The sequence below is a fragment of the Mesoplodon bidens genome, assembly GCF_964165515.1.
Source record: "Mesoplodon bidens genome assembly, chromosome: 6".
NCBI classification, from domain to species: Eukaryota; Metazoa; Chordata; class Mammalia; order Artiodactyla; family Ziphiidae; genus Mesoplodon; species Mesoplodon bidens.
This window is the reverse complement of record NC_138162.1, coordinates 8,841,136-8,866,637: the sequence shown is the minus strand read 5'-3', so window position 1 is coordinate 8,866,637 and position 25,502 is coordinate 8,841,136. Positions and strand designations below refer to the sequence as shown.

At 41.9% G+C, this 25,502-nt stretch overlaps 1 protein-coding gene across 4 annotated transcripts; it reads left to right on the top strand.

The window, feature by feature from the left end:
• Positions 1–25,034, top strand: ZBTB34 (zinc finger and BTB domain containing 34). 4 transcript variants are annotated; one of them, XM_081237659.1, is made up of 4 exons: positions 9–80; positions 3,020–3,139; positions 9,968–10,127; positions 18,520–25,034. In XM_081237659.1, exons 3-4 carry the CDS (start codon positions 10,096–10,098, stop codon positions 20,042–20,044), a joined length of 1,557 nt encoding a protein of 518 aa, XP_081093785.1. In that variant the 5' UTR covers positions 9–80; positions 3,020–3,139; positions 9,968–10,095; the 3' UTR covers positions 20,045–25,034. The 4 variants fall into 4 exon arrangements, with proteins under 4 accessions (XP_081093788.1, XP_081093785.1, XP_081093787.1 ...); XM_081237661.1 differs by lacking the exon at positions 3,020–3,139 and having other exon boundaries at positions 37–80; XM_081237662.1 differs by lacking the exons at positions 3,020–3,139; positions 9,968–10,127 and having other exon boundaries at positions 1–80.
• Positions 25,035–25,502: the final 468 nt, after the last annotated feature.

Below are 25,502 nucleotides of genomic sequence, written 5' to 3'. Positions count from 1 at the left end.
AGCGGCGGGGACGGGCCTGGCGCCGGCGGCGGCGGAGGGGGCGCCGCGGGCGGGCAATGTGAGCGCGGCGCTCTCCGCAGGTGAGTCGCGCCGGCGGGGGGCGGCGGGAGGCGGGCAAGGCGCGGGCGGAGCCAGCGGGGTCGGTGGCAGCCCCTGGCCGCTGTCCGGTTCCCTCTGGGCGCGGCGGGGCGGGAGCCTCTGCGCCTGGTCAGCCCCTCGGGCCGGCGGATGGGCGGGTGGTGCGGGTTGGAGCCGAGGCCGGGCGGGGTCGGGAAGCTCTGGGCACCTGCTCTGGTCCGGCGCGCGCCCCCAAGGGGCCAACCCTGCTTGGCCCCGGAGTCCGGGCGCTGCTGGCGGGTCTGAGGGTAGCGCTCGGCCAGCTGCCCCGGGCTCCCCAGCCTCCGCCCGGGCGTCTCGGGATCCCCCGCTTCCGGGCCCCTCGGCCCCGGGGGCGCTCCCCCTTTGTACGGGGAGGCCGGATGGTTAAGTCCCCGGGAGAGCCGGGCCGGGCCGCGGGGTCGGCCCTGCTGGTGGCTGCAACCGAGCTCCTGCCCCACGCCACGGCTTTTCTCCAGGTAAACAGGCGGCGGCGCGTCCTGCTTGGCCCTGGACGTCTCCATGGTCACTCTCGCCCTCAGACGGTCCTACCATTACGGAGGGCTGGGCTGGCCTGGGTGTGTAAACAGTGTCCTTCTAGGCTAGGCGGCTGTGCCTTGGGGCATGAACAGTCTGGGAGTCTCAGTCTTGAGGCTTTCAGCAAGCCTCTTCCATGCTGGGCCTCAGTTTCCCCACCTGATCAGTGAGGGTTTTAGATAAGCTCTCTAAAGACCCTTCCAGCTCTATCATTCTGTGTATGTCTGAAATTGGAATGGCTGTCCCTGGTTCAAGATATTGGGCAGTTTCACCGAAGACTTTTTGCAAATGTGGACTTTTTAGCCGCTTAATACACTTGTTTTCAGACAGGGTTTAAAATGAATCCAAGAAGCGTTTCTAAACCTAACCTTATCCTAATTCATTCCTTGCTTTTGTTCCTAGTAGTAGTCAATCACATCCTGCTGAGTTTTTGCATGCAAAAATTTTTTTTGTTGTTTATATCTGCCCATTTTCTCTTTGTTCCCTAGTCAGGCCCTGTTTGCCTCACATCTGGATGATTGCAGCAGCTTTTTAGCTGGTCTCTGACTTCAGAAGTCCCCCCCACCTCTCCCATCCTTCCTTTATGCTAATGCTAAACTTAATATAGGAAGTCAAAAAAAGAGTTGAGTGTTTGCTTGCTTATTAAATGTCAAGATGCTGTTCCATGTGGTGGGGTAAAGTAGTAGGAGGCACACTTACAGCCTCCAAGCAGCTTTACACTGGGTGCTGAGACTTTACCTGTGGAAAGGTAATTGATTGATGAGACAAGCCTGTGTGCTGTAGTGTTAAGAGGAAGGAGAGATGGAGGTTACTATAGGCCAAGTGGTCAGGAAAGGCTTTAGTGAGGGGGTGGGGTTTGAGCTGGCTGTTAAAGGATGAGTAGGGCTCAGATAGGAAAAGAAGAATCAGACCCAGTGATCCTGTGGAGTTAGTGAATAGACCAGTTTCCTTGTAGAGAAGGGTGCTCAAAGGAAGGGAATAAGGAAAGATTGGCTGGGCTAGTTCCTGAAAGAACTTGAACACTAGGCCAAAGTTGAAACTATTCTAAAGGCAGTGGTGAGAGGCAAGAGACTAGGGGTGGTTCATGATCATTTACAGGAGGGGAAGGGAGAGGCTGGGGGCCAGGAGATAAGCTAAAAGGCCACAGGTATTTATACCACTATTCAAAGCTGAGTACATGCTCTGCCTGCCACACTGCGTCCAGTCAGTGCCCACCGTGCTTTTCAAGGCTCTCCTCACCTCCTTGGACCTTATTTGCTGCTTCTCCTCCCCGTCTGTCTCCTGCAGAAGCGAGTCTGTGACTGCTTCTAGGGCGTCGCTCCTCTGGTTCCCCCTTCTGAAGTCCTGGCCTCCTTTTTCTTCTCCTCTGTGTAAATTCTCCATTTCACTTCCTTCAAGCCCCTGCTGAAGATATACTTCCTCCAGAGGGTGTTCCCTGACTGCCCTACCCCCATGCCTTTGTGGCACTGAGAATCTAAAGCACAGGATTCAGCACTTGTTTCTTGGTTACTGAACTTGCTCTTGTCCCAGATGAAGTGGGTGTTTTTTTTGAGGGCAGTTTGTCTTAATACTTCTCTTGAAGCCCTTGTAATATCTAATACTGTAGCTGGGCTTTTGTAATAGGTATGCAAATACTTCCTAATTTTTGTTGGTAAATGACTTAAATTTTTTTGAACCCCCCCCCTTTTTAAAGGAGGAGCTTTTATTAGTTATCAGTTTTCTCTGTCATATATCATTTACGTCTAGTGCTGCCATTCAAGGTGGATGTTTTCAGCTTTCATTCTTCGAGTGCAGATAACATAAAATGAATCTTTGAAACATTAAAATGTTTACTCTTGATTATGGGAAAGGAAAACATCATGTAATCCTTCAGTTGGAGGCTGTGGGGAAAGTACATCAGCTTTGGAATCAGACCGGTCTGGGTTGGAATCCCAGCAAGGCTACTTACTAGCCATGTGAACTTCGACAATTTATATAATGTCTCTGAGCCTCTGTTCTCTCATTTGTAGTATGGGGATAATAAAATCCATTTCCTAGGGTTTTGTGAGTTTTAAAAAAAGTATATGAAGGAGGTAGCAAAGTTTATAGCACCTAGTAACTGCTTAATATTTACATTTTCATCATCATCATCATTATTAGGTGTAAATTTATCAAGGTGGAGAAATGATAGGCTGCTGAACCTCAGTGTATTTACTGAGCTGTGTATTTCTACATGTCTGTGGATCCTACTTTTACCTTCCAGCTGAAGCACTTGTCAAAAATGTCAGTATCACGAATCTATAATGTGTCATTATGTTTTATTCCCATTAATTTTCATCTTTCTCTAGTTTAAATTCTGCTTAATGGTTTTCAAACTTCTTAATTGTGTCCATTTAATGTTTTGTAGCTGACAAACTGCTGAATTTAGCTTAGTGAAGGTCATCAGCTGAAGGCAGTTTAATTTCTAACGGTTATTTTCTGGTTGTATTGATGGCATGGAAAACTTCATGGAAGAAAGCAATTCAAGGTGAGCTTTTCTAATCCTTTTATCTTTAGAGGTGGGACTTAATATATTTCCCAGGTCTGGTACCCCCTGAAATGCCAGCAGTAAGCAGATAAGATGCTACTCCTTGACTTTTTTGAGTTCTTTGCCCTAAGAAAGCTTATTCATTCTTTAACTGAAACAAATCTTTCTATTTCCTTATAGGATTTTAAGCATCTAATTGCCCACTTCATAGACAGAAGTAAAAAGAATGGACATTATGCAGAGAAATGGCTGCAAAGTACGAGGAATTGTAACCCCTTAATTATCACTGTGTTGGTGTAATGATACACCCTTAAATGAGAAATTTTCTTTCCACTCAAAGGTGATCAGTAAGACTCTAGCACCAGTAAAACCCCCTACTTCTCACCACTGTGCCTGGATTAAAATCTTATTCTTACGGGAGATAAGAATTCTGGCTCTGGAGACTGTCAAATCCAGGTTCAAATCCTGGCTCAGCCAGTCATTAGTGAGTTTGGGAAAGGTTCTTAGTCTCTCTGAGTGTTTTCTCATCTGTAGAATGGGGATAGCTGCCGTGTCTATCTCATAGTGTTGTCATGAAGATTCAGTGAGCAGGTAGAGAGCCTCCTTAGTGTACAGAGCACAGTTGGAGCTCAGTAACTGTTATTGCCAGTCAGGTTAAAGAGTCCATTCCTACTCTGCTAGCAAAGCTCAGAAGAAGCTTCTGATGTTCTGCACTGACTGAAAGACAGTCTCCACTGTCAAACGAAACCGCACTCTCAGAATTATTGTATCTGAGCAGACTTGGAGAATGTTAACGCCTTGGTAGGAAATCTAACAGTTTGGATAAAAATGTTCTTTCAGGCTCACATGAATTAATGCAGTAAGAACTCTAGACTTGTTTTCTTTTAAATTAGGATGAGTACTTCATGAATATCCATCACGGAATGCCATTTTATTTATTTTTTTCTTGCATTGGGTTTCAGCAGCACCAGAATGTTTCATGCAGGCCTGGTGTTATTCGGCTGCTGCTTTCTGAAGGATTAGATTGTACTTCATGACAGCTCAATTTTAGTTTTGCTCTAGACCCAGGCAGAAATACCTAGGAAAGTTATTTTTGTATCCTTGTGACTGCTGTTACCATGCCTGTTGTCCCCAGTGCTTCCATTCTGGTGTCTTTTTAATGACTTTTTGTTTGAGAATGATAAGGGATCTTCAGGTCTTCAGTGCCTGATAGAGAAAGTCTAGCTTGAGTTGTGTCTCCAGTATCAGCAAGTGACTGAAGCCAGCAGGTGCAAATCTGGGTTTGGAATCATGAGCATCTTGATGGAGAATAATGGGTACTTCCTGGTGCCTTAAACAACTTCCAAATTTGTAACCTTGCTTTCCTTTCTTGGAAGTGTCGCAGGGTATTTTTAAATGAAGTGGAGCAAATTAGAGTGTTTATGGGTTAGATGGGAGTGAACCACCTTGCTAGATTTTTCCTGCTGGTGAGACGATCCTACGTCTCTTGGGTGTTCAGCAGGAAAAGTTGAAAGCTGAGGGTGCCGCCATGGTGGCAGTCATGGATTTTGAGCCACCGGCTTGGTTTAGGTTGCTGAGAGCCTCTCTCTGCTAGACACACTGTTAGGCTCTGGGCACACAGTCCCTGCCCTCAGAGAGCTCACCACTGAGGGTGTGAGCTCAGTAGCACGGGAGGCTCAAAAATCAGCACATCTCATTTGCTTAGGTTTTACACTTTTACTTTTGCTCTGGTTGTCATTACGGGGAAACAGTTCCAGGGTTTTACCCAAGGATTTTTTAGAGGGGATTTCAAGGCCCACGTGGGTGTTTTGCCCAGATGACATTTAAGTGTCTTTTCTCATCTTTAGGTTCTCTTTAGAATGGATTTGCAGGGTGGGAAGATGGCACTGGTCTAGGTACTGGTTTTCACTGTTTGGTTTTCTTAGAGCTTAACAAAAGGCACGATGCAGAATTTTATTAGTCAATGAAACGGTGCCTTAAGGAGAGGGCTAGGTGTGGATGTTTCCTCTTTTGTGAGATACCATGTTACAGCAGGAGCAAATAACGGTTCCTTCTGTTCTCAGCTGTGTTTTCTGTTTTCCCTTTTAGTAACCGCATGTTACCACATCCATCCTTGGCTAGTACAATTTTTGATTACTCCCAAATTGTGCCTATTGGACAGCTCTGTTCAGAGGCCCAGTAGGCAGCCTAAACTCAGCTTGTCTGAGGCGGAACTAACTTCCAGAGTGGATAGCCCTGTTGAGTCCTCCTTTGGACTCGTGCTCAAATTGGCTGCCACCGGAATCCAGTTTGAGATTTCCAGTCTCGTATTCAAGGCCGTCCACGTTCCCACTGTGGCATTCCTCTTTCCCTCGTCACTCCTTGTACCTGGGCCCTGGCCACTACCCCAGACACCATACATTTTCACTCCAGTGTTCTTTGCTTCTGCCATTCCTCTGCCTGAAGTGTTCTTTCTGTTCCATTTGAAATGCAAATTCCTGTTCAAATATTACTTCCACCATGAAGATTTTATTTATTCTCTTTGATTAAAAAAAATTCTCTTTGGTCAAAAGTAATCAGTCTTGTCATTGCTCTCATAGTTCTTTGTTTCTGCCTCTATAATTGTCTGCTTGATACAATAACTACCCATCTGCAGCCTATCTTTCTCTAGATTCCTTGGTTTTAAAAATTATATATTTTTAGGTAAAACCCTATAACATGTCTTAAAAAAACTTTTAGTGAGAATAATACAGCTATATGATAAAAAAATTCAAAAAGTATAAAAGTCTGTTTCCCTTCCCTCTCTCCAGTCTGTAGTCCTCATTCCCAAAAGTCACCAACATTAATGGTTTCATGGGATTCCTTCCAGAACGGATACAGCAGTATATACTTGTTCTTTTAAGAAAAGTACATGAAGTGAATCACATATATACATACAGATTTTTCTATGGCTTGCTGCTTTTGGCTAAATATTAGAGCTCTTTTCCATGTAGAAGGATACAGGTCTATTTATTCTTCTTAATGGCTGCGTAGTGTTTCATTGTTGATTGGTTTTTTGGTTTTTTTTTGTTTTTGAACAAGTCTTCTCTGGATTTTGAGCTCGTTTTCCTCTTTTTTTTTTTTTTTTTGCTATAGCAAATAAAAATGCTCAGTGGACAGACATATCCTAATAAGCTATTGTAAGTACTGTGTATTTGTAGGCTTAATTCTTAATAGTTAATTGTGGGCCAAACGATGAATGCTTTTTACATCTTAATTGATATTACCAGATTATCCCTCAGGATTACACCTGCACACTTTAAAAATGTGTGCAGGTCTGATGGGTTATGAATGGTATCTCATTTTTTTCTTTTTGTAATTCACATGTCTTGATCATGAATAAAGCTAAACATCTTTTCATATGTTTTTGATCACTTTTTCTTTGAACTGTTAATATCTTTTGCACCTTCTTCCATAGGATTTTGTGTGTCAGTCCAAATCTGTTTGAGTTATAATATAGCCCTTTGTCAAATGTGCATGTACTTTCCCTCAATATGTCGTTTATCTTTCGGCTTGGGGGGTGGATTTTTTTATATATATTTCTATGTTGTCAAATGTATTTGTCCTTTGTGGCTTCTGGGACTTATGTCATGCTTGCAGAGGCCTCTATGACATTATTATAAATAAATTCACCCATGCTTTCTTTTAGTTATATTTTGGTGATAGTTAAGTCTTTTAAAAATAGTGTCAGAAGACTATAATGCCATTAAATGGAAAATCATAGGCCCCTCCTTACATTCCCTAGTGCTTTATAAGAAATTGTTAAATATGCAGCACCTTTGAAAACTTAGGGAGCTGTAATTTCCATTAATCGGGCGTTTTATTTTATGTGAACCTATAGTGGTCATATAGAAGAGCACGCACTACCTTTTTGCCTCATTTGCTCAAACTCAGTGGGAGGAGCCAGGTGAGAGGAGGAACAGAGTGGCGATGAACTGGCGTCTGTCCACCCTTCCCAGGATCAGCCATGTCTGTTAGATTATGGTCAGCTGGTTTCCCTGTCTTTACGAAGTGACTTTTCTAAAGCTCCTTCAGGTAAAATGTGTTTATTCTTGGTGAGCTTTGGAATCTGGATTAGGGGGTATCATTCCCTTGTTTGTAGCGTTTTCAGAACGGCGTCTTGTCCTGATGCCTGGGTGTGGTCATATGTTCCGTAGCTTTTTTTGGGTGGGAGCTTGCAGAGATTTCAAGCAGCTTTACTTGCTAAGCCTTGCTGTCATATGGTCTCGCATCAGATCTTAGTTTTCTTGTCAGAGCATGCGTGCGTGTTTATTTCTAGGACCCTTCTCCTTCGCTTTGCACTTCAAGTCTGTGGGTCGAGTATCCCCGGCTGGCTTGTATGGTAATTTAGGGGACAGCACCTTTCCCCTGTGGCTCGTGCCCACACTGCCTCGCCGTGTGAGTGGCCTCCCTTCTCTGGTTGCCCGGTCTGCCTGAACTCCCCGGCATGTGGCTGTGCTTTTCCCCAACCGGGTCGCTCTTCACTCCTCGGGGTTCTGCCTTGCTCTGGCCTGTGCTGGCCTTGCTGCTGTCCTCAGTGCTTTCACACCTGGCTTCCTCGCTACGTGGTCAGTCCTGGGTAGCCCCTCACAGCCTGCTCTTGCTTTTTAAAGGCCCGTCTCAGTGCTGCTTTGAATTCTCTTGAACTTGGGCTGAACCTGTGTCTTGGCAGCATCTGCTCTCCGTGACTCTCTTTCACTCTCAAACACCAAAAGGACCACTTACTTGAGCCCTAGATCGGTGGTTTCTAATGAATAGAGGCTTTAGCATATGAAGATAGCTGTTTATTTAAAGCAGGTAAAATCAGCCAGGGTGCAGGGCTCTGATGGGGAGGTGGGAGTAAAAGCTGTGAATATGGAAGGCATAATAGACTGCAGCTGGAGGGCCGCCTGAGACTTCTTTCTGATCATAGCCCTTCCTTCTACCGGTGACTTAGATCTAGAAAAGAGGGAGATTTTGATCTTGAAAGAGGCTACTGTGGTAAATTCCTAGAGCTGAGATTGCTCGTGCACAGACCATGTGCGCTTGTAAGTTTGATGGATATTACTAAAATGCTCCCTTTTGCCTTTCTTCATCTCCTTCCTCCTGGCAGAGGAAGGAGTAAGAGCCCTGGGCAGTGGTAGGAGGTTGTCACCTGTCACTGTCCCTTTCCCTGGCCACCACCCTAGGGCAGGAAGGTAACCTAGGGCAAGCTTTCGTTTCCTCCTGCCTTTCCCTCAACTCTCCTGCCTCCCTTACTGGTCCAGCTACTCCCCTTGGGCACATTAAACAAGGATAAGGGGTTATTGTGCAGGTGTCTAGATGGCCAGACTTTGCAGCAGCCCTGAAGAAGTTAAGTTAGCCTCTTGGAGCCTCAGTTTCCTCACCTATCAAGTGAGGGTAATCGTACCTGCCTTCTGGTGGAAGGTCAAGAGAATTCAGTGAAGTAATACATATAAGGCCTTTACGACATGCCTAGCATGTATCAAGCATTCAGTAAATATTGTAATTGATGATGATGATGATGGGCTTTTCCAAGTAAGGGGGGAAGGCTAAGGAGTGTGGTGGAAGGTGGCAGTGATCCCCTTGGACAGTTGCTGAGGCTGGTGTGGAGGTGGCTGGACGAATGTCAGGACTGCCCACGTCCGAGGTGGTCCTTCCCAGAACCCACTGTTGAGACCAGTGGTGGCAGAGTCTCGTCAGCTGACTGTGGCAGAGGCTGTGTGTGAGGTGAGAGCTGCTTCCCGAGGGGTGAAAGCATTCTCCAGTTAAAGAAATTGGAGAGCAGAAAGTCTGTGTGTCCATTGGTTGAATGAGCAGAAGAGCGTTATGAAAAAATCGGGGAGCTGACAATTTTGAACTTCCCAGAGACCATTGCAACTAATGTCCTCCTTGTATATGTTTTTAAAAAGAAGTATTTCACATTGTTATCCAAAGTATAGTTTTAACAAACAAAACCAAAATAAGTATTGTTAAAATAAGTATTAATGGTATTGAAGAAAAATATCCAGTTTATATATACTTGTTTTTAATTAAAATATAGCAATGTAAATGTCTAGTTTGGGGATTTTTTTTGTTTACTATTGATATAATGGGACAGAAAGACCTGTGATTAATCTGCTGAATTAAAGAATACTGATTCTGAGTGAGTGAATTCTGATTCTTTAGTGAGTGGAATAATCAAATTCATTATCGTTTTCTGAAGCAGCTGCAAACTTAGTCTAAGTGAAAAACTAATATAAATCACTTCTCTGCATTATCAAAAATGAACTCCATTCCCATCTCTCTCTGAGTTGGGAGGAATCTGCAGTAAGCCTGTATCAAACTGCAAGACTGGGACTCTTATTTATCTTTGAGTCCCCTTTGGTTTTGTGGACGTAAGAGATTGAAATTGAACATATCCTATAAATGTAGAAAAATAAATTCCCAGTCAGTATGTCATTTAGTGATTGCAGTTAAATCTAATACTTGCAGCACATTTGACAAAGGCTCGTTTTCTTAATTTGCAAAGAACTCTGACAGTTCAATAGAGAGTCAGATATGGGCAAAGGATATGGGTAGGCAGTTCAAAGACAAACTTAGACAAATTGCCATTGAAGATGAGAAAAGATGATCAACCTCATTTGTAATTAAATCACGGCAAAACAATGAGATACCACTTTTAACCTGTGAGTGTGGCGAAAGTGAAAAAGTTCAATGTTCATTATTGGCAGTTATGGGGGTACAGGCACTTCATGTGCTGTTGGTGAAGGGACAGTTGCTGCCACCTTTTGGGAGGTAAGTTGGCATTATCGATGGATGTGAAAATCTAACGCAATACCCCTCTGCTAGGAGGAGCTACTGTGCCTGTTTAAATGGTTTCCTGCTTTTGGTATCACCTGGGGACTGATTAAGTACTGAGTACGTGGTGGCACAGCCATCCATGGAATACTATGAAATCAGAAAAGAGGATGCAGTAGATGAGCTGGTGCTGCTGTGGACAGATTTTAAGGTACATTAAATACTTTTTTTTTTAATATCTGTATTAGAGTGTAATTGCTTTACAGTGGTGTGTTAGTTTCTGCTTTATAACAAAGTGAATCAGCTATACATATACATATATCCCCATATCCCCTCCCTCTTGCGTCTCCCTCCCACCCTCCCTATCCCACCCCTCTAGGTGGTCACAAAGCACCGAGCTGATCTTTCTGTGCTATGCAGCTGCTTCCCACTAGCTATCTATTTTACATTTGGTAGTATATATAAGTCCATGCCATTCTCTCACTTCATCCCAGCTTACCCTTTAAATACATTTTTAAAAAGCAGAGTACGGAGCAGTTTATGCTGATATATGTTTATAATTTTCTCTGAAAGAACACCCAAAAACTCTTTCCAGTGATTGAGAGACACTGGAGAAGAATTTTGCTATCCATTTTACATTTTTCTGTACTATAGTTTGAAGTTTGACCATATGCATATATTTTATTTTAAAGATGAAATTAAACATTGATCTAACTTTGGTGTAGGCCCACTGACATTCCATTCAAGGGAGAAATCAAGACCCTCGAGGAACCAGTGATTAGCCCATGCTGGAAAATTGCAGAGGAGTGGAGGGTTCTGTTTGAACTTGATGTGTCTGTGAGAGGTTCTGGCTTCCTTTGCTTCAGGACCACTGGACCTGATAAGTCAGGTCTGGGTGTAGAATTGTGATTAATTATGACTTTTCCTCCTTTTATGTGACTAGGACTTAAGTTACCTGTAAATTCCCTGTGTGTCGGTCTCTGAGAAGCCTCTTATTCGAGAGTGTTGCTTGTTAGCAGCTTTAGGCAGGAGTCTCTGAATCTCATTGTCACTGCCGAGAGGACGCGTCAGTGTCAAGGAGAGGAGAATGGAGCACTTCCTTTCTCATTTTGCAGAGAAGTGGAATTCCTCTCTTAGGTGTTAATCATGGTCTTTCATTTTTCTCTTCAGTGATTTTCTTTCCAGTGTAGTTCTGTACTTTTTTCTGAGAAGAAGATAAAAAGCCACACAGAAGAGGAAGACACCTCATTGTGGAGCTATTTTCAGTTTTACAGACTATTTCAGAAATGCTTTTTTTGTTTTCCTTTTTCTACTGGTTTTTGCCCAGGACTCTGTACCTTTAAAAAACTGAATCCACCTTTCTTTTGCCCTTTAATTCCAGAAGTCACTATTTACACATCCTTGTGTCCCGAAAATTCTGTAATGAATAGGTAACATTTGACCACTTGGCAGGTGCCAGGCAGTTTCTGTGTTTCTAGAAGGCAGTCTGGTGGAGTTATGAGCATGACCCCTGGAGCCAGACTAAGTTCATCTGTTAGCTCTGGGACCTTTGGCAAGTGTCTTAACTTCTTTTCTTCAGTTTCTTCATCTATAAAATGGCAGCAATCATAGTATTCCCCTAACAGAGTTGATAAGAGAATCAAATTAATTAATATGTGTAAGGTGTTTAGCACAAGATAGGTACTCATTATATGTAAGCTATTATACACATTCATTGCATGAATTTCCCTCATTCAACTATTACAGCAGTCATGTTGGGCAGTAGTTCCTCTAAGACCTTTTCTAGATACAGAGATCAAGGTTAATGGACTTGTCTGAGGTCACGTAACTATTTAAATGTTCATTGTTATTACTTTTATTAGAAAGTGGCACAACCAGGATTCATATCCAAGTCTAACTTCAAAGCCAGTTCTCTTTGTTACACCATCCTGTCCCCCTAAAAAAAGTCTCTAATAGCCAACCTTGATTGCCACGTGCCAGGCAACCGTCGTGCTAAGTGCTTCCTACATGTATTCCTTATAACAACCCATAAGGCAAAGACTATTGCTATTGATACTACCATTAAAAACAAAAAAACAAAAAAACTGAGACTTGGAAAGGTTATAAAGTACCTTGCCCAAGGTTTTACAAACGGAAAGCAGGTATCATTTGAATCCATACCCGACTCCAAATTAATGCTTCTAATGGTTATATTAGGATCTTTTCTTATCTCTTAAAAACTAGATGAGGTGCCTTAAATTTTTTTAATGTTACTTATTTTTAATAAGTAATACATTCACATAGTTTAGAAATTTTAAGAGTTCAAGGGGGCTTCCCTGGTGGTGCAGTGGTTGAGAGTCTGCCTGCCGATACAGGGGACGCGGGTTCGTGCCCCGTTCTGGGAGGATCCCACATGCCGTGGAGCGGCTGGGCCCGTGAGCCATGGCTGCTGAGCGTGCGCGTCCGGAGCCTGTGCTCCGCGACGGGAGAGGCCACAACAGTGAGAGGCCCTCGTACTGCAAAAAAAAACCCTAGATGAGGTGCCTTAAATTTTTTTAATGTTACTTATTTTTAATAAGTAATACATTCACATAGTTTAGAAATTTTAAGAGTTCAGAATGATTCAGTGAAAGCTAATGGGACTTCCAACTACCTCATCCCTGTCCCAAGAGGCTATTTGTTTTTGTGCCTCATTCCGGAAATATTTTGCTAATATTTATATATGAATATATTGACACAGTGAGGTATATATGTTTTCATAGTGCTTTATACAAATAGCATATATACTGCTCTGCATCTCAGCTTTTTCATTTAGCAATATATCATGGTGATTGTTTCATACCAGTATGAAAAGAGCTTCCTTATTCATTTTTTCTGGTTGTATAGTAGTCTTTAATATGGACATACCATAATTTATTAGCCAGGCTCCTCTTGATGAGAATTTAGTTTGTTTCCAATCTTTTGTTATGAACTGTCCTGTAATAAATTCCTAGAGTTGAAATTGCTCAGTCATGGGGGATCGTTTGTAATTTTGCTGGATACTACCGAAATGCCCTCCAAAGTATTTGTACCATTTTATACTCACCAGCAGTGTCTATGTCAAATTATCATCTAGTAGAGATTTAAAAATACATATATTTTTGTCATTCGAAGTAATACATGTTCACTATAGAAATTTGAAAAATACAGAAAAATACAAAGAAGAAAGTTAAAACATCTTTACTCTTACATTAATGTAAATAGTTTATATAATTCTTTAATATTATCTCTATGTATATTTACTATTTGTAAATACATATATACTTTTAGAAATATTATTCTGTATATTCTGTGATTACCTGATTTTTTAACAGCCTTGTTGAGGTATATAACTTACATATAAAATTGACCCATCTTAAGTATAAAATTCAGTGACTTCTAGTAAACTTAAAAAGTTGTCAAACTATCACCGTAATTCAGTTTTAGACCATTTCCATCGCCCATAAAGATCCCTCTTGTTCATTTGCAGTTGATCTGATTTCTTGCTGTGTTCTTAAGTATTTATTCATCAAATATTTATTGAGTATCCACCATGTGCCAGTCAGTTATCTGGCAGATAGTTAATATAACAGATAAAAATTCCTGCTCTCATGGGAACTAACTTACATTTTGTGGAACTAACTTTGAATTCTTCTTTAAAGTCATTTTAGTGATGATACCGTATTCAGTATATAGCTGTATCATACTTTATAATTCCCTTATTGTTGGACATTCAGATTGTTTCCATTGTTTGCTTTGTAATTGAATATAGTTATGGATAAATTCTTGTGCCTATATTCATGATTTTTTTTTTTTTTTTTACAACACAGAGTGCTGAGTTGAGAGAAATTCCCATTTTAAGGCTTTTATTATATTTGCCTCCCAGAAGTATGTGAGAGCACCCCTCTTCCTATGACACTGCCAGCTGGGTTGCGTTTTTAAGTCTGGGCAATTTGAGAAAGAACAATTGTGTCTTGTGTTAATTTTTATATTTTGGTTTTTTATTGATGAAGTCGTTAAACATTTTATCCCTATGTTTAAAGGCAATTAAATTTTTTTTTTTTAGCATCTGTTCATATTCTTTGTTCACTTTTCAGTTATTATATTTGGCTTTTATTGATTTGTAAGAGTTTTATACTTCCCTGCCATAGATGTTATATTTTTCATAATTTGTCTCTTTTTGTTTTTTGGTAAAAGATATTTTTTAGATGTATAAAAGTTTTACTTAAAGAGTTAAATCTCCCTTTCTTCTTCTGGTGTCTGCCTTTGTGTGCTCAGAAATGCCTTCTCTTGAAGTTATTTTTGGGTATGTTGTGAAGAAGGGATCTAACTTTATTATTATTTATTCATATTATCCAAGCAGCATCTATTTCCAGAAATCTTCCTTTTTCACTGATTGAAAATGGCCCCCAAAGGCCCATCCTGGTCTGATTTCTATCTACTTGATAGCCCCATGTGACCTCTGCCCTTGCTCCTTGTCCCAGCTGTGCCACAGTGCTCCAGTATTTCCTTCCTTCCTGACTTGGGCTCTCATCTCTTTGTGCATGTGATTCCTTCTGTCTGGAAAATTGGAACTTTCCTTGCAGCACCCCCCTGCCCCCCAATATTTGGCTAACCTTTATCATACTTTAGGTCTCAGTTGAGATATCATTTGTTCAAATGGCCTTCTCTGACCACTCCTCCATTATGAAAGATCTCATAGCTCTTATCACAATTTACAACAAGAGAATTGTAGCTCACCCGGAGCTGTAGTGCCAGGCATACGGAAGACTCTCAGTATATATTTACGAAATGAATGAATTATAGCCTACTCATACATTTTGACATCTATATGTTTGGCTGTATTTTTCTTTTTCTAAAATTTTTTCAGTATTTCTTCTTCTAGATCTAATGTCCAGTTTGGTGGCCATGGCCCACACATGGCTATTGAACACTTGAAGTGTAGTTATTCCAGATTGAGATGTGCTGTAAATGCAAAATACACATCACATTTTAAAGACTTGGTATGACAGACATGAAATTCTAAGAGTGTTGTGAAAATACCAGTGACTTAGTATGAAAAAAAGAATATAAAATATCTCATTAATAACTTTCTAATATTGTTGAAATGATAATGTTTTAGATATATTGAGTTAAATTTTATATTTTTCCTTTTAAACAATATAACTGCCAGAAAACATTACACACATGGCTTGTGTTGTATTTCTATTGGACAGCAGTGTTCTAGATGAATTTTAAAATCATTTTGTCAAGTTTCTAAGAAAATACTCCATTGGGCTGCATTATATTTATAAATTAACTTGCGGAGAACATGTCCATCTTGATAGTATCAAATCTTCCTACCAGAAGCATGATAATGTGTCTTTGTTTATACATATTTTTGTCCTTATTAAAGTGTTATAGTTTTCTTCTTGTGGATCCTATTTTTTGTTTATCCCCCAGGTATTTTATAGTTTATGTTAATATTGTTGCCTGTAACTTGTCATTAGCTTACCTAACCGGTTTTTTATGAATAATAATTTTTTAAATCCTTCACTTATTAGATCCTGATTCTAACAGATTTTTTTCAAGCAATTCTTTTGTGTTTTCTACGTAGTCATATCTCCCTTGGATGATAATTTCACCTCCTCTTTTCTAAAGGCTATATGCCTTAATTTTCTCTTGCCTTGTTTCTTTGGCTGGAATTTCAAGAACAACATTAAGTAAAAGAAGTGATGGGCAGACAACCTTGTAGCCTTCCAGGCACTAGCAGGAATTCCTTTACAAAATTGTTTACCAGAGAGTGTGCCAGGGAATACTAATTCTTTGGAATATTAATATGTGTACCTTGAGAGAAGAGTTTCATGGTTAAATGAGTTTGCAAACTGCTGAGTTAAATAGAATTCTTGTCTGTAGGACTTTGCAGATGGGTTAGTATGCTAATATGTTTTTTAATTCCTAGGAGGTAGGGATATTGAGCTTGGGGCTTGTGTTCTACTAAGTACATTTTGGGGAATGTAGGTATATTTTCTTTTTAAGGGTGATGTTGCCATTAGTTTGCAGTAGATGCTATTATATTAGGAAAATATTGTTCTATTCTTAGCTTATTAAGTATTTTTTTCCTTACTTTGAAAGTGACTTAACTTTTTAAAATGCATTTTTGGCATAGAATTGATTTGGCCATATGGTTTTTCTCCTTTGACTTATTGAGGTTGCAAATTATATTTGTGTACTTCCTAACATATAGCTGTTCTTATATTTGATCATAATATATTATTCTTTTAATAGGTTATATTTGCTAGTATTTTCTTTAGGATATTAAAGTAAGTCTGTTTAGTGAAGTCTCTTTACTTAGGTAAAGTTGACGGTCTTTATGCTGTTTGCCATATTCTAATACCAGACTTATGCCATATGAACTGAGATGCTTTAAATATTTTAGCATGCATCTAGAACAGTGTGAATGGCCTGAGGATCATTTGTGCTTTGGCACTTCTGTTTCTTTTTAATTCTGCCAATTTATGTTATTCTAAAAATATGTCCATTCCACTCGGATTTCAAATTGGTTTCAATCATAAATCTAGGATAAATAATGACACAGGATTCCTCTCTCACTAAAATGTTTTAATAAATTCTGAGGTGGTTAAGAAAAACTCTGATGTGATTTATTATCACACTGATTGATCTTTTTCTGCAAAAGTCTTAGATTTAGTTGCACATTGTCTTAAATTTTAAAACTTTGTCTCTGTGATTAAATACTGTTCTGTATTAATTACTTTTTTGTTTTCTTTGGGTTTAGTTTGTTCCTTTTCTAACATCATAAGTGATTTCATTTATTTTTATTTTTTATTGTTTAATGATAAAATTTTTTAAGGCACTGACATTGTTAAAATTTGTTAGTTCAGAACCCTGGCATTTCATTGTGAAAAATTTCAAACATACAGAAAAGTTGAATTTTACAATAAACACCTGTATACTCAATCTAGACTCTACACTTGTTAACATTTTATTTTGTTTGCTTTATCACATATCTGTCCATCTCTTTTTGGATGCATTGTTAAAGTAAGTTGAAGATATAAGTAAACTTCATTCCTGAACCCGTACTGCAGATTTGATGTGAATTTTCTTATTTTCTAAATAACTTTATTCTTTATTGATTTTCTCTTTGATTCAGTACTTATTCAGGAGGTGTTTAAATTTCTATTGATTGGGTTTTAAAAACAAAAATATAAATGTGCGATCTAGGGCTTCCCTGGTGGCGCAATGGTTGAGAGTCCGCCTGCCGATGCAGGGGACGTGGGTTCGTGCCCCGGTCCGGGAGGATCCCACATGCCGCGGAGCGGCTGGGCCCGTGCGCCATGGCCACTGAGCCTGCGCGTCTGGAGCCTGTTGTTTTGATCAGAGAATGCAGCCTGGGCTCTACACCCTTCTGTAGTTTTTTTTTGGTTTTTTTTGTTTGTTTTTTTTTGCGGTACGCAGGCCTCTCACTGTTGTGGCCTCTCCCGTTGTGGAGCACAGGCTCCAGACGCGCAGGCTCAGTGGCCATGGCTCACGGGCCCAGCCGCTCCGCGGCATGTGGGATCTTCCCGGACCAGGGCACGAACCCGCGTCCCCTGCGTCGGCAGGCGGACTCTCAACCACTGTGCCACCAGGGAAGCCCCCCTTCTGTAGTTTTGAGGGATCAGGGCTGTGGGTTCTAGGCAGAGGGCAGCCAGCCTGTCCTCAGCACACCAGCACTCTGGCTCACTCTGTGAGCACTAGCTGAGGATGATGCACTCCTGACATGTCCATCACTCTTCTTGATCCTACTGTCTAAAAACTCTTCACTGAAGGCGACCGAGCATTGCTCTATGAATTACCAACCCAAAAGGATGTAAATGTATGTAGAGCTGAAGGGGAAAAAATGCACATCAAGACAACAACTCAAACTCTAAAAAGGTTTAAGCTCCATTCAGTGTATCCAGTGTGCTGTATACTTGCAAAATACCAATTGGAAACATACAAATAAGGCAGAGCATTTTTTTTTTTTTTTTTTTTTTCCGGTACGCAGGCCTCTCACTGTTGCGGCCTCTCCCGTTGCGGAGCACAGGCTCCGGACACGCAGGCCCAGAGGCCATGGCTCACGGGCCCGGCCGCTGCGCGGCATGTGGGATCTTCCCGGACCGGGGCACGAACCCGTGTCCCCTGCATCAGCAGGCGGACTCTCAACCACTGCGCCACCAGGGAAGCCCAGGCAGAGCATTTTTTTTAATGAATTTACTTCTGTTTTACAGAGTACTTCAAATCCTCAAAGGTAGGTGAAACAGAAAAATATATTTCTTAAAAAGGATACCAAGTTCTCAGAGCTAAAATGGCTCTACTGTATGTTACATGCTTTACTTTGATCAAGATATATGTCAGGTAATTAGGAGACTTGGCTAATAGATCATTAGGTTATTTAGCTTTAGGTGAATTAACCAAGGCATGAAAGACTGAAAATAAGTAAGAGGAGAAAAGAAATGCTCAGGCGGACCCTAGGAGGTATAGTAGCTACAGTGGAGGGGGTGGTGGTATTTTTGCAAGGCTGTGTTTATGCCGCTTGTACTTAGTGAGGAGTCACTGGCGAATTATGAAACTCTCTCTTTCCTCAGATTACGCTTCATGTCAGTAGAAATGGACAGCAGCAGTTTTATTCAGTTTGATGTGCCCGAGTACAGCAGCACTGTTTTGAGCCAGCTAAACGAACTCCGCCTGCAAGGGAAACTATGTGACATCATTGTCCACATTCAGGGTCAGCCGTTCCGAGCCCACAAAGCAGTCCTTGCAGCCAGCTCCCCCTACTTCCGGGACCATTCAGCATTAAGTACCATGAGTGGCTTGTCAATATCAGTGATTAAAAATCCCAATGTGTTTGAACAGTTGCTTTCATTTTGTTACACTGGAAGAATGTCCTTGCAGCTGAAGGATGTTGTCAGTTTTCTGACTGCAGCCAGCTTTCTTCAGATGCAGTGTGTCATTGACAAGTGCACGCAGATCCTAGAGGGCATCCATTCAAAAATCAGTGTTGGAGATGTGGACTCCGTGACTGTCGGTGCGGAAGAGACCCCAGAGAGTCGTAATGGAGTTAAAGACGGCAGCTACTTTGCCAACCCGGTGGAGATCTCCCCTCCATACTGCCCCCAGGTGCGGCAGCCTACCACAAGCAGTGATCTTCGGATGGAGACGACACCCAGCAAAGCCTTGCGCAGCCGTGTACAGGAGGAAGGGCACTCGGACCGAGGGAGCAGTGGGAGCGTCTCTGAGTACGAGATTCAGATCGAGGGGGACCACGAGCAAGGGGACCTGCTGGGGAGGGAGAGCCAGATCACTGAGGTGAAAGTGAAGATGGAAAAGTCTGACCGTCCCAGCTGTTCCGACAGCTCCTCCCTGGGAGACGATGGCTACCACACCGAGATGGTTGATGGGGAACAAGTTGTGGCCGTGAATGTGGGCTCCTATGGTTCTGTGCTCCAGCATGCCTACTCCTACTCCCAGGCAGCTTCACAGCCAGCCGGCGTAGCTGAGGCTTTTGGAAGTTTGAGTAATTCCAGCCCATCCAGATCCATGCTGAGCTGTTTCCGAGGAGGTCGTGCCCGCCAGAAGCGGGCTCTGTCTGTCCATCTGCACAGTGATCTGCAGGGCTTGGTGCAGGGTTCCGACAGTGAAGCTATGATGAATAACCCCGGGTTTGAGAGCAGCCCCCGGGAGAGGAGTGCAAGAGGTCACTGGTACCCGTACAATGAGAGGTTGATCTGTATTTACTGTGGAAAGTCCTTCAACCAGAAGGGAAGCCTTGACAGGCACATGCGACTCCATATGGGAATCACCCCCTTTGTGTGCAAGTTCTGCGGGAAGAAGTACACGCGGAAGGACCAGCTGGAGTACCACATCCGGGGCCATACCGACGATAAACCATTCCGCTGTGAGATCTGCGGGAAGTGCTTTCCATTCCAAGGTACCCTCAACCAGCACCTGCGGAAAAACCACCCTGGCATAGCTGAAGTCAGGAGTCGCATCGAGTCCCCCGAGAGAACAGATGTGTATGTGGAACAGAAACTAGAAAACGATGCGTCAGCCTCAGAGATGGCCCTAGATTCCCGGATGGAAATTCACACGGTGTCTGATGCTCCTGATTAAGATGGTAAAGAAGTGCACCCACACAAAGCACATTAATCAATGCCTATTTGTGATTTGCTTTGTTGTAATCTTTGGTTTTCCCAACCATCTGGAAATCTCTTGGTCTCTTGGCAGTTTTTCTAAGGTTTCTGGAAGGAACACTTCATTGTGTTTATCCTTGCCCCCGCCCTCCCTCCCTCAAGGAGCTCAAAGCCTGAAGGGCCGCGTATCCAGGGAAAACACAGGCTGACAGGATTCCTCTCTGGCTGAACTCTTCATCCACAATCTGCCAGTGATTTAGCTATGCCAACTGGTTGACCCTACGTTCTCTGCCAAGAGGCATGCTCTCTCATTGTGTGCACTGGCACCAGTGCATTTCCATGGAGGGAGACTGGGATGCTGTCAGCTGATACAAATGGGTAACCTTTTCTAATTTAAAATTACTTTTAGGGGGTAGTTAGACAATTTTTATACATATATATATAATAAAGCAATTATTATATATATAGTATATATACATTCTCAAATTTGATTTTATTCTGGTTGAGGTGAATGTAAGAGGAATATATAATTTAATACAATGTGAACAGGGCTTTTGACTCTGTCTCGCCCCTACCTAATATGTTAGGGTTTTGCCCCTTTATTTCCCTTATAAAAGAATGTTAATAGGTTTTCAAATATATTAATCATTGTGTCCAAAAGCAAGCAAAGCAAATCACAGTGTTCATAGCTCTGCTTCATAACAAATACATAAACCAAATGCCATAAAATGTATTCAACTCTAGTTGGAAACCATTTGGAATTTTTGTTAGTTGTCCAGTAGGTTAAGCTGGATGACCCGTGGTGCTGACCTTTTTACATACAGTAGTGTTATATTAGTCAACCCCAAAGGAGCAGTGGTTTTCAATGTTTTTACTGGCCTATGAATCTACCTTCATTCCGTACTGTAGAAACATACATACCAGGTAACTAAATCGAATCACTCTCTACCGTGAGTTAGTACTCGCACTAAAGGAAAGGGATTTGTAGTTCTGTCTACAAAATTCTCCAAGCAGTGTTGTGGTTTTTTTCTTCTTTCTCTTTTCAAACAGCCAGTTCAGGTGCACAGCAACTTTTTCTACATGCAGTTCCCAGGGAAACTGCAGAACTTGGAATTTGTACTTTTTGTAAAGATATACTCTACGGGAATTGCAAGCAATATATCTATCTTAGTATTGTGTGAGCTGATGAGAGCCTCCGTGGCTCCCCCGCTCTCTCAGTGTTTCCTGCTTGAAGAAACCAACAGTTAAAAAGCCCTCTAAGATACTCTGTGTGTCACCAAATCTCTGTGTGTCACCATTTTTTTGGTCACGTGGTGCTATTTTTATGTTATGTATCTTTTAGGTCAGTATAGTTGTAGAAAATGTGAAATCGAATGGTAAAAGTGAATTCTAATTTTTTTCCTCTCTTGAGTTTATAGCTTGAAAAAAGACCTCAAAAGCATGTGCTGGCAAACACATTACTGTATAAAAACATACCTGAGTCCTATTTGGATAATGTTTTATTAGTACTTGAGGAAGTGTCTTCAGTTTTATATTTTGTTCACCCGTGTGCTTCTAGTATACAAAACGGGCTTTATGAGATTGCCCTGGTACTGTATACTCCGACAGAGCGTAATGTTGTAAGCAGTTTGGTGGTGAGTTTGTGCTGCAGGCTGTTGGTAAGATGTCAGCACTCCAGGCTCTCTGCTTGAGAACCTTGGCCCTGAAACTCACAACCAGCATGTCTCCACGGGAGAAGAGCCCAAACCACCTAAGAGAAAAACAAAAGCGAAATTCAGACCAACCTCAGAGGCTAGGAGTTAAAGGAATACAGAAGTAGATGTTTGCTGGTTTTCCGTGCTTTTTTGGCTCTTAAAATACCAAGAATGGAGTTGGGGTGGGGGGTGTTTGGGGATTTTTTTTTGGTTTTTTGGGGGGAAAAAATCATTCAGGCCCTTGTGTGTGATCGCCCCCGGGGGTGGTAGCTGTGCAGTAGCATCTCTTCAGCACAGGCGATCTGTTCACGCGTGAGCCGCTGCTCTCCACGTCAGTGTTACTACGTACAGACACGCGAGTCCTGCCGCTCCAAGGAGCGACTTCTGCTAACCGGGTATATAGTATGCCTTTTCCTGTCAGACTGCCTAAGTCAGGGGTCTGTTCTCTCCCTGAAGCACTTGCTCAACTCCTGTCAAAGCCGTGTGCCTCAAGGGGAGGCTGGGCCCCAAGTGTTTACCCACTTAAATATGTTCTGGGGTTTCAGGTAAATGTTTGTGATTTTTTTTTCCTTACATAAGTTTGGTTTTGATTTTTTTTTTCCTTCAAAGAATTAAATGCAAAAAATTTGTGTTGTGATACAAATCAAGTTTGTGACAAGAAGCGCCCAAATCGAGGACATGAGAGGTCAGGCTCAGGGAAGGAGCCTCCTTTTCACTCAGGCTTGGGGCCTTCTGAGAGGTCTCCAGAGCATCCTGTGATAAACGAGACAAGTGAGGAGGGGCGGCACTTGGGGCAAGCGCCTCGAATGTCCTGGTTCTTGTCACCGTGTCCGTCTTAACCTTATTTACATGGAGTTCTTTGTATTTGTAAATTTGTTTTACTGGTTTGAGTTTACCAAAGAGTGACTTATCCAAAATTGTCTTTGACAAAAATATACATTGCTTTGATTGTACAGTTCAGGTTCAGACATTGTAATGGGACTGTTAAGGGGCAGAAAATTGATTGCGTTTCTCTCTAATAATCATGATTCCACGTTTTGCAAGTTCCACTTGCTCCCATTCATGTTGCTAACACTTTACCCTTTCCACTGCTAGCAGTGTTAAGAATGAATTCTCAAGCCATAACCCAGTACTGTAAGGTCCCACAGGGCTTCGAGGGAGGCCGCGCGCGGGCCAGCACAGAGCTGCGTGGCCTCTCTGAGCGCGCGCACTGCCGTGCTTCTCAGTGTGCAGGGCGAGGGAAAGATTAACTCCGTTCACATCGGGCAGCAGCAATTAATTGTGCCTTGTCACATGAGGATGTGCCAGGAGGATTAACGTGACCACAGAACAGAAACGTTCTCTCCCCGAAGTTCACTTCACGTCTCTGCAGACGAAGTCCGCTGTGTAACTCCTTAGAGCGACTCTTTTTGGAAAGCAAAGTCCCTATTTCTGTACAGTTTTAGGTTAGATGTTTCATTTATAACAAATGCAGAAATCAAATAAGATAAAAGTGATATGTGAAGAAATCTTTTACAGTAAAATATATCCTGAATTCATATAGGTTTGTTCATAATTGAGTCTCTTCTTGAGCTACCTTTTCAAATACGTAGACAATGTGAAGACAGTGACAGCGTCCTTTTCTATAGGTGTTTAACCTGTTATTACAAACTGTGAAAACAAAGAATTTTATACTTTTACTAATGTGTGTGGTTTTAAACAGTTATTTTCATTCTAATCAGTTCTCTACCCTCTAACCTCTACTAAAGCTGTAAATACATTTAGAAATTCTATTTGTCAGTACAGTATATGAAGTCAAGTTAATTTGGGGGTCAGTGGAAAGCCTCCCAATTGGCTCTGCCTTGGCAGTTTTGTTTTGTTTTTTGTTCTTTCTTTCTTTCTTTCTTTCTTTCTTTCTTTCTTTCTTTCTTTCTAACAGCAGAAAGGATACTCTGTTGGTTCACTGTTCAGCAGAAAATACTGTAGAACTAAATTGGTAACTTCTACATCTTCCAGAGCATGAGTAGATGTCTTTTCTAATGATAGCAGTTATAACAAGTCTTTGTTTCTCCCCTGGCCCAGACCATAGGCCTGCATATTTTTGTGCGTGGTTTTGTTTTTACTTTTGTTTTTACAGCCTAGACTCTAGGAAGAATCTGCAGGAACACAGAACAAGGGCTGGGAGGGCATCATCTATGTGAATGAGCTTTACTTTAAAGAAATCAATGTATTTTATTTTAACAAAGTTTTCCATTAGTGACTGTGATTTTTTTTGTTGTCGTCGTCGTTGTTATTGTTAAATTCTGTAATGGTTTCCTGTGAAGCCTCCACTGAAAGGGACTCAAATATGCAACACCTAAACTATTTTCCAAGGGCACATGCCCCTTGAATGGTGCTTCTAGACTGGTCAGGGTTATTTATTAAATTTTATATATGAAAGTATTGGGGAATTATGTAAATTCTTTATATGAAACTCTCTAGTCCATAAATCATAGGTTTCATACTACTCAGTGCAACTGAACTGAAAGTTCAGAAGAGTCATTCACATTGTTCGAAATTTGTGATGGTTGTCACTCGTCACGTATGTCTCTTCAGTAAGTGCCAGAGTGTTTCCACTGTTTCTGCCCAGTGCGTGACTTCTCGGCCCACAAGAGAACCTTTTCTCTCTGGTTCCCCTTGGGTCTGGCACAGACAGGGCTGGTGTCGTTCTCTATCAAGTCCTGGAGTTAGCCTTGCAGCAGATTCAGTAAACAGACCTCTTGCTGCCCCTCAGTGACAAGTATGCTGTGAATTCAACCTTTGGACTTGCTGCCCAAGCCTTTGGTTGCTGCCCTGAGTATAGTAAGAGGTAAACTTACCTGGTTTCTTCGAGAATGACCATTTTCCTAATGTGAAAACCATCTCTCTCACCACTTTTATTAGTAGGGCTAACATTTTTTTCCGTTATAAATGGTTGAGCAATTTGAATGACTTAACACAGTGTCATTATCTTGCAATATAAACTGGTAACCTCACAACTCCACACTTCATCACCATATGAAGTAAATGAAGCTAGCTAAGCGGATGCTGTATCAACTAGTAACTTGCCATTAAGGATTATTTTATAGCATGAATATAAGACTATTTATTCAAATGATATTTTACTCTTGTATTCATTTTGTTTTAGATTTGTGACATGAATACTTCAGTGCTGCTTAATTTTGTTCTGAATTCTTGTTTCTTGCTTGTAAATGGCTTTTTTATGGTATAAAGTCAATGGAAATTGCTGTTTGTAAATAAAAATGCTGCTAGAGCAGATGTGCTGTGGTCTTCCTCCGTATTCACCTCTTCTGGCCCCTTGAGTTTCACAGGCTCTAACAAACATCCTCCGGTGTCATAGTTTCTGTAACCACTGTTTTTGAAAGGTTAGGATTTCCTAAGAAGCTCTTGTGCCACCGTGGTGCTGCAAAGAGGAGAAAGAAGCAGATCTCTCTCTGACCTTTACCATGTGGGGTAGAGACTGGATTGTCAGGAGGCCGAAGTCTGCGGCCAGGATCGCCGGTGAGCCCTTTCCGCATTTTCCTGCCGAAGTGCCCTCTGGCTCCATTGAGTGTGCCTCGTTCACTCCCACCACAGAGCTTAGAGGTACACACGCCCTGTCTCCTGCCTCCAGCTCTCTGAAACTGAGCAAGACCCTGTGGGGCCCTCCTGAGTACGGAAGCCTTTCTGTGTCCCCCATTTATTGTTTTCAGGAGGAAGGCTTCAGCCTCCTAAACCTTCCCTGAG

Bases quoted from the DNA above. Each gene is read 5' to 3' on its own strand.
- ZBTB34 (XM_081237659.1), top strand. From the start codon at position 10,096: ATGAGCTGGTGCTGCTGTGGACAGATTTTAAG. The intron at 10,128-18,519 runs GTACATTAAATA...CTCTTTCCTCAG, and splicing joins TGCTGTGGACAGATTTTAAG to ATTACGCTTCATGTCAGTAG.